At 38.7% G+C, this 10,000-nt stretch overlaps 1 protein-coding gene across 1 annotated transcript in view; it reads left to right on the forward strand.

Annotated features, from left to right (window-relative positions):
• Positions 1-75: 75 nt before the first annotated feature.
• The window catches only part of LOC144978979 (uncharacterized), a 22,814-nt gene continuing 12,889 nt past the window's right edge, over positions 76-10,000 (forward strand). The window contains exon 1 of the mRNA XM_078925597.1: positions 76-148. Within this exon, the coding sequence (XP_078781723.1) occupies positions 76-148 (73 nt within the window). The remainder of the gene's footprint in view (positions 149-10,000) is intronic.

Below are 10,000 nucleotides of genomic sequence, written 5' to 3' on the forward strand. Positions count from 1 at the left end.
ATAACCTGATCTACAATGACAGAAGCAATTTCTCACCACAAACACAATTAACAAAACAGTATTGACGCCCAATGAATGGCCTGTCAATTAGAACAACACCACATCACCAGCAAAGACATCAAACACGACGAAGATGACTGTTCCGTTGGTGAGGCAAAGCGAGACAAAAAGCTAGGTTATAGATAGTAATTGGGCACTTTTCGATATCTACAAATATCGGTTTTCTTTCAGTAAACAAATTTTTAAAAATTAACGATATTCATAACGTTAATTGATTCTTGTGTCATGCTCTATTGATACCTGGAATTATCCATTTTATACAATTATGGTTGATGCGCTACACAATACCATTTTGCACAGAGCTATCGGGTAGTCTTGATACACAGATTTTTTTATTTCTTGAGAGTATCCGATAAAATTATCCGAATCGATTTGTTACTGATACGAATCGATTTACTCCCATCACTCAACTCAGGGGGGTGGGGGCGGGGGGAATTTTGTATGCCTTTTCCATGGCTTACGTTCTCAGAATGAAGGATGTTCTTCGTTGGACATCCGCAGGCAAAAGAAAGGGAAAAAAACAATGGAAGAGAAAATCAGAAAGTGTAATGAGTTCTTTGGGTCTCTGCAACTGCCATGACTGGTTTGTAAAGAGCCCTCATAACTTCCCTATACGCCAATGGGCATGAAATGCAGTAGGTAAGTAAGTAAGTAAGCAAGATGCTTCGCCTGCGGAACACACCATTGGTTGTACCAAGAGATCATCATCAACTGTTGTGCTGACCTGACCGCCTTGTCTACTTCAAAGGATTATCCGAATGCAAACAGTATCGGGCGAAAACCAAAACAAATTATCCTTCCTCTATCAATGTTTATACTCTTCCGTGTTCGAGTCTTGTGTTCTTTTGTTATCTCCCCTTGTTGTTGATCATGTAGGTAACTCTTCTACACCGGAAATCAGAATTTAATTAATCGGTGTTCCTCAGGGTAAAGTGAACGGTCATGTCCTTCTTATATTATTAGTCCATCGTTTTCTTTCAATTCTGTGTCAAATGTTAGAAGGTAATACAACTGTTGCGGTAACTTCTCACCGTTCTCGACATGTAATTGTAATTTGAAAGACTGCGCAATCAATTTGTTTTTATTATGTGAATCTTCAACGAAGACAAGCTTGATACTTTACATGGTACAGAAGGTCTTGTTCGGAGTCCCGAAAGCTCAATTGCTAGAAAAACAGATAAGAAAAAGATATAGCATTTATATAGCGCAATATCCACGATACGTGGTCAAAGCGCTTTATAATGGGCCCCTATCTAATAGCAACACTTAATATCTAAGACGAAACCATGACATTTGTTAGACGACATTACTTTATTAATTTCAAATATTGAAGAAGGAGGAGAAGGAGGAGGAGGAGGAAAAGGAGGAGAAGGAGGAGGAGGAGGAGGAGGAGGAGGAGGAGGAGGAGGAGGAGGAGGAGGAGGAGGAGGAGGACGACGACGACGACAAGAAGACGAAGAAGAAGAAGAAGAAGAAGAAGAAGAGAAGAAGAAGAGAAGAAGAAGAAGAAGAAGAAGAAGAAGAAGAAGAAGAAGAAGAAGAAGAAGTAACAGGAGGAATATGAGGAGGTGGAAGTGGACGAAGAGGATGACCACGATGGCAACAACGATGAGGAAGATCTAAGGAGGTGGAGGAGAAAAAGGAGGAGGAGGATGAAGATGAGGAGATGGAGAAGGAGGAGGAGGAGGATGAGGGGGAGGAGGAAGAAAAGGAGGAGGAGGAGGAGAAGGAGGAGGAAAAGGAGGAGAGGGGGAGCGTTGAGGAAATTTCCCGTTGTCCCATTTAAAGATCGTGTATCTTTTCGTGAACTTAAGGATTTCAGAACAATAGAGTTACACATACTCCCGACACATCGTTCTCTATGAAGGACTAACGGGATGTGTCAGGGTGCGACAGGCGATATTAATATTTTTTCCGAATATTGAAGAAGTAGGAGGAGGAGGAGGAGGAGGAGGAGGAGGAGGAGGAGGACGGAGGCGAGAAGAAGAAGAAGAAGAAGAAGAAGAAGAAGAAGAAGAAGAAGAAGAAGAAGAAGAAGAAGAAGAAGAAGAATGAGGAGGAGGAGGAGGAGGAGGAGGAGGAGGAGGAGGAGAAGAAGAGGGGGAGGGTTGAGGAAATTTCCCGTTGTCCCATTTAAAGATCGTGTATCTTTTCGTGAACTAAAAGGATTTCAGAACAATAGAGTTACACATACTCCCGACACATCGTTCTCTATGAAGGACTAACCCTCCTTCCGCACTAGGACAAAACTGTCCCGGGACAAATTTGTCCTGTCCCAATGGAGAAAACTTCTATTCAAAAGGGGTTCCGCACTAGGACAGGACTGTCCCAGGACACACCTGCGCGAATGCATTATTTTTTTTTTTTTTTACAAGACTCAAAAGTTTTTTTGTAGGCAATTGCAACTGTAATAATTCACATTTTATGAATCAACATAAGATACGACATGACGACAATGATTTTTTACACTGTACAATGGGATTTGTTTACATAAGATTTATATAATCATGAAATATTCTTATAGCAAAAGTAATATTATTGCTACTGCTACTACTACCACTACCAATACCACGACTACGACTACGACTATTACTACTACTACTACTACTACTACTACTACTACTACTACTACTACTACTACTACTACTACTACTACCACTACCACTACCACGACTACGACTACTACTACTACTACTACTACTACTACTACTACTACTACTACTATACTACTACTACTACTACTACTACTACTACTACTAGTAATGGATGAAATAGAGGTTGCATATTTCTGTGCTTTACCACGTGGAAAAAAAAAGACAAATTGAAAGAGAAAATTATATTGGGTGCATCCTTTAATGACCCAAAGATTGCTCAAGGGTCAATTCCGTAGACTCTATGGTGATCTCCGATCTTATTTTAAAATGACTTTCTTGGAATCACCTCATTTTACCCAGGTGCAAATGAGTACCAGTTCGCTGATGAAAGTAATCTTTGACGGACTAGCATCATTCAAGAGGATAATAGAAAGTCAGCATGCTTCGTACCCGAAAGGCATCAGTTGATTAAGTCACCTCGCCTAGCTCAATTTGCGGCGCTGCACTGCGGCTGACGCCTGGTTATACCTTGTCCTAGCTAAATTTGCGGCGCTGCATTGCGGCTGACGCCCCGGTTATTCCAGTCTTACCTTGGAATAGACCCTCGAGAAAAATTTCCCCTATGGGATGAAAAAATGAATTTTATTATTTTAAATTTTAAACTGTTATCTGTCTGCTCAACGCCACAGAAACATGGATAAGTTCCGGATTTATAAGCTTAGGAGGCAAGATGGCCTATGGTTAGCGCGTTGTACTCTGGACTCAGAGGTTCTGTGTTCGATTCCGACCGAAGCCAACTTGTACTTTCTAGAGCAAGAAAATTTACTCCAATCACTCACTCAATTCAGGTGTAAAAGGGTACCTGTCAAGCTGGGATAGTAACCTGCGATAGACTACAGACTAGCGTCCCGTTCAAAGGTTTTCAAACAAATACGTTAATTGCCCGCTTCACGCTATTGAAACCGGAATAACTCCTGCACCATTGGCTACAAGGCTCTAAAGGACTTAATTTGTTTTACAATGAGTCCAAGTGGCTCAGAAGGACTAACTTATAAATATTTTCATTGAGAATTCCCGAAATAAATAACGATAAAGATAATTGATCCCACAAGTTACCGAATAGATGTGCGACCGGTTTTAGACACGTTACTGCTGTGTCACAAAGTGGGACACGTCTTAAATTATATTTATAAACATACGTTTTTAAATTGCCGAAAATATTTATGTTGCTATGCCTTCTTTACGTGGTTTCATCACATAGAATTATTTTTTGAATTGTTCTTGCTTTTTTATATTCAGAATTGAAATAAATAAATAAATTAAAACTGTGAAATTGAATGTAAGCTTCAGTTTAATATACGAAAACAGATAAAATGGACGTTTCGGGTTTCCCCTTCATCAACAACACATGATGAATTAAAAACTACAGACGAATGAGATAATGTGTTAGTGGCGTTGTTAAGATGCATAAACAAAAACATTGATGGGCAGGAAATTGTATGCTACTTTGTGAGGAAGCGCGAATTAAAACAGAGCAATAGAAATTTATAAAAGGTGTGTACTTAATTATGTCAAAAGAGGGGAGGCGGGGAGGAACTGTGTAATGCAGTATAGAAAGTGAACCAAAATAAAGTGTGGACTATTGTTGGAAAATAAATACAATGGAATTGGAAATAAATCCAAAATATAAGGGATGTAGGTATTAATATATTAGTGGCATTAGCCACAGCAGAAGCAACAATAGAAATAGTAGTAGTAGTAGTAGTAGTAGTAGTAGTAGTAGTAGTAGTAGTAGTAGTAGCAGTAGTAGTAGTAGTAGTAGTAGTAGTAGTAGTAGTAGTAGTAGTAGTAGTAGTAGTAGGAGGAGGAGGAGGAGGAGGAGAGTAGTAGTAGGGATGCAGAAAATAAAGACAGGCATTTCAATTTTGACACGGCGCCGCCAAGTCTGGGACTTTTTTGTCCTAGTGCGGAAGTCTGCTATATTTTTCTACTATCACAAACGATATGAACACGGGACTGGGACAGTCCTGTCCCGTTGATTTTGTAGCATTTCACAACGGCTTGGGACACAACGGGACTGTTTGTCCCGTTCCAATAGGTGCGGAAGATCTCTCTAAATTCTATATGTTACAGATTTGGGACAGGACTGTCCCGGGACAGTCCTGTCCTAGTGCGGAAGAGGGTTAACGGGATGTGTCAGACTCCTTCCGCACTAGGACAAAACTGTCCCGGGACAAATTTGTCCTGTCCCGCTGGAGAAAACTTCTATTCAAAAGGGGTTCCGCACTAGGACAGGACTGTCCCGGGACACACCTGCTCGAATGCATTATTTATTTATTTTTACAAGATTCAAAGGTGTATTTGTAGGCAATTGCAACTCTAATAATTCACATTTTATGAATCAACATAAGATACGACATGACGAGAATGATTTTTTACACTGAACAATGGGATTTGTTTAAATAAGATTTATATAATCATGAAATATGATTATAGCAAGAGTAATAATATTTAGTGCTGCTTGCTCTACTCTACTACTACTACTACTACTACTACTACTACTACTCACTACTACTACTACTACTACTACTACTACTACTACTACTCTACTACTACTACTACTACTACTACTACTACTACTACTACTACTACTACTACTACTACTACTACTACTACTACTACTACTACTACTACTACTACTACTACTACTACTACTACTACTACTACTACTACTACTACTACTACTACTACTACTACTACTACTACTACTACTACTACTACTACTACTACTACTACTACTACTACTACTACTACTACTACTACTACTACCACTACTACTACTTACTACTACTACTACTACTACTACTATACTACTACTACTACTACTACTACTACTACTATACTGCTACTACTACTACTACTTCTACTACTACTACCACTAACTACTACTACTACTACTACTACTACTACTACTACTACTACTACTATACTACTACTACTAGTAATGGATGAAATAGAGATTGCATATTTCTGTGCTTTACTACGTGGAAAAAAAGACAAATTGAAAGAGAAAACAATATTGGGTGCATCCTTTAATGACCCAAAGATTGCTCAAGGGTCAATTCCGTAGACTCTATGGTGATCTCCGATCTTATCCTAAAATGACTTTCTTGGAATCACCTCATTTTACCCAGGTGCAAATGAGTACCAGTTCGCTGATGAAAGTAATCTTTGACGGACTAGCATCATTCAAGAGGATAATAGAAAGTTAGCATGCTTCGTAGCCGAAAGGCATCAGTTGACTAAGTCACCTCGCTTAGCTCAATTTGCGGCGCTGCACTGCGGCTGACGCCTGGGTTATACCTCGTCCTAGCTAAATTTGCGGCGCTGCATTGCGGCTGACGCCTGGGTTATTCCAGTCTTCCCTTGGAATAGACCTCGAGAAAAATTTCCCCTATGGGATGAAAAAGGGAATTTTATTTTTTTTTTAATTTAAACTGTTATCTGTCTGCTCAACGCCACAGAAACATGGATAAGTTCCGGATTTATAAGCTTAGGAGGCAAGATGGCCCATGGTTAGCGCGTTGTACTCTGGACTCAGAGGTTCTGTGTTCGATTCCGACCGAAGCCAATTTGTACTTTCTAGAGCAAGAAAATTTACTCCAATCACTCAGTCCATTCAGGTGTAAAAGGGTACCTGTCAAGCTGGGATAGTAATCTGCGACAGACTAGCGTCCTGTTCAAAGGTTTTCAAACAAATACGTTAATTGTCCGCTTCGCGCTATTGAAACCGGGATAACTCCTGCACCATTGGCTACAAGGCTCTAAAGGACTTAATTTTTCTTACAATGAGTCCAAGTGGCTCAGAAGGACTTACTTAAAAATATTTTCATTGAGAATTCCCGAAATAAATAAAGATAAAGATACTTGATCCCACAAGTTACCGAATTGATGTGCGACCGGTTTTAGATCTGAGCCACTTGGACTCATTGTAAGACAAATTAACTCCTTTAGAGCCTTGTAGCCAATGGTACAGGAGTTATCCCGGTTTCAATAGCGTGAAGCGGACAATTAACGTATTTGTTTGAAAACCTTTGAACAGGACGCTAGTCTATCGCAGATTACTATCCCAACTTGACAGGTACCCTTTTACACCTGAATGGACTGAGTGATTGGAGTAAATTTTCTTGCTCTAGAAAGTACAAATTGGCTTCGGTCGGAATCGAACACAGAACCTCTGAGTGCAGAGTACAACGCGCTCACCATGGGCCATCTTGCCTCCTAAGCTTATAAATCCGGAACTTATCCATGTTGTTGTAGCGTTAAGCAGACAGATAACAGTTTATAATTAAAAAAAATAAAATTCCCTTTTTCATCCCAAAGGGGAAATTTTTCTAGAGGGTCTATTCCAAGGGAAGACTGGAATAACCCAGGCGTCAGCCGCAATGCAGCGCCGCAAATTGAGCTAGGGCGAGGTATAACCCAGGCGTTAGTCGCAGTGCAGCGCCGCAAATTGAGCTAGGCGAGGTGACTTACTCAAGGCAACACAGCGCATCAGCGGGTGATCGAACTGATGCCTTTCGGGTACGAAGCAAAGACCGTACCACCGAGCTATGCTGACTTTCTATTATCCTCTTGAATGATACTAGTCCGTCAAAGATTACTTTCATCAGCGAACCGGTACTCATTTGCACCTGGGTAAAATGAGGTGATTCCAAGAAAGTCATTTTAAGATAAGATCGGAGATCACCATAGAGTCTACGGAATTGACCCTTGAGCAATCTTTGGGTCATTAAAGGATGCACCCAATATTGTTTTCTCTTTCAATTTGTCTTTTTTTTCCACGTAGTAAAGCACAGAAATATGCAACCTCTATTTCATCCATTACTACTACTACTACTACTACTACTACTACTAGTAGTAGTAGTAGTAGTAGTAGTAGTAGTAGTAGTAGTAGTAGTAGTAGTAGTAGTAGTAGAAGTAGTAGTAGTAGTAGTAGTAGTAGTAGTAGTAGTTGTTGTTGTTGTTGTTGTTGTAGATGTAGTAGTCGTAATAGTAGAAGTAGTGGTAGTAGTAGTAGTAGTAGTAGTAGTAGTAGTAGTAGTAGTAGTAGTAGTAGTAGTAGTAGTAGTGGTAGTAGTGGTAGTAATAGTAGTAGTAGTAGTAGTAGTAGTAGTAGTAGTAGTAGTAGTAGTAGTAGTAGTGGTAGTGGTAGTGGTAATAGTAGTAGTTGTAGTAGTAGTTGTTGTAGTAGTAGTAGCAGCAGCAGCAATAATATTACTCTTGCTATAAGAATATTGTGAATCCAAAACATGACAGTGAAATTAGGATAGATGAACATATAATTGAAGAGGTAACAGAGTTCTCCTACCTCGGATCCAAAATAACAGACGACGGAAATGCAGAACACGATATCAAGCACAGAATTCAAAAGGCAAACCAGGCTTTCGGCATGCTGAAAAACTTTTGGAAATCAAAGCAAATAATGAGAAAGACAAAGCTGAAAATATACAAGAGCAATGTTTTAAGTGTACTGCTTTATGGAAGTGAAAGCTGGAAAATGGCATCCTCCTTAATACAGAAACTAGAAGCCTTTAACAACAAGTGTTTAAAAAGAATTTTTAATTTATTTTGGCCTACAAAAATAAGAACAGTGGATCTATTAAAGAAAGCTGACTGCACTAGCATTGATAGCCAAATAAAAAGAAGAAGATGGCGTTGGCTGGGTCATGTGGCCAGAATGGAAAAAGGGTCACTTCCCAAGACAGCCTTGTACTGGACAGCAGATGGGAAGAGAAAGCGGGGAAGACCCAAAGAAACCTGGCGAAGGACCATGGAGAAAGAATTAAGGGAAGCAGGCCTGTCCTGGAATACAGCCACCGCAAAAGCAGCCGATCGCAAAAAATGGAGATGTCTGGTGGATGCCCTATGTGCCTCAAGGCCCGAAGAGGATTAAGTAAGTAAGTATAAGAATATTTCATGATTATATAAATTTTATGTAAACAAATCCCATTGTACAGTGTAAAAATCATTATCGTCATGTCGTATCTTATGTTGATTCATAAAATGTGAATTATTAGAGTTGTACTAAGGACTTATTTTTTAACTTATTAATTTATAATTCAAACTATTAAATAACTAATCTATTAAATAGAAGATTTTATATTATTATTATCACCATTATAATAATAATAATAATAATAATAATAATAATAATAATAATAATAATAATAATAATAATAATAATAATAATAATTATTATTATTATTATTATTATTATTATTATTATTATTATTATTATTATTATTATTATTATTATTATTACTATCATTGTTTGCCTTGCTTTATTATTGATTTTATTTACTTGATTTGTTGATGAAAATATTATATTCTTGTATGAGTTATATTGACAATTGCCTACAAATTAACTTTTGAATCTTGTAAAAAAAAAATAAAAAAATAATGCATTCGCGCAGGTGTGTCCCGGGACAGTCCTGTCCTAGTGCGGAACCCCATTTGAATAGAAGTTTTCTCCAGCGGGACAGGACAAATTTGTCCTGGACAGTTTTGTCCTAGTGCGGAAGGAAAAAAACGCCTTTTTTAACTTTGGCGGAAAAAAAAAACTTTAAAGGATAGAACAAAAATACCCCTCCCAACCCCTCCCAATGCCCCCCCACCTAACTAACCCCGACGTATAAGAAAATGCCCCCCCCCCCCGGCCTACGTATTATAAAATACCCCCCCCCCCCGCCTACGTATAATAAAATACCTCTCGCCCGACGTGCACTTATTACCAGGTCTGATCACCGAACACATCATTGCCATACTCTCAAAAACAAATACGTATTATTTAAAGAAATTTTGGCCTGAGAACTCGTCCTTCAAATATCGATCGATTAAAATTACCTCCATCGTGCTAAAGACTCTCAAAGCTGGGCCTTCCATCCAGAGTATAACAGCATTAACACGTTATGTTAGTTTGAGAATACATATTTTCATTACAACAATGATTTCATAACAATTTGGGTTACCAGACTTGCTGTAAAAATAACCCTTTGTAAAGCGCTTTAAGCACTTTTAGTGGATCTTGCTCTATATAAAAGCTCAATTTTTTTAATTAACAAAAAAAAAAAAGAAGCTCAAAACTTTTTTAAAAATTAAAAATTGAGTTTTTATATAGCTCAATATCCACTAAACGTGCTCAAAGCGCTTTGCATAGGGTCGCTGACCAACAGCAACACGAAACATGTAGAACGAGACATGACGCCTGTTGGGCGATATTATAATATATTTTTTTCAACAGAGACAACGCTGTTGATGCCTAGGCACTCATTTTACACATGAGA

This window comes from Berghia stephanieae, chromosome 8 (genome assembly GCF_034508935.2).
Source record: "Berghia stephanieae isolate SIO BIC M18660-M18661 chromosome 8, UCSD_Bste_1.3, whole genome shotgun sequence".
In the NCBI taxonomy this organism is placed as follows: Eukaryota; Metazoa; Mollusca; class Gastropoda; order Nudibranchia; family Aeolidiidae; genus Berghia; species Berghia stephanieae.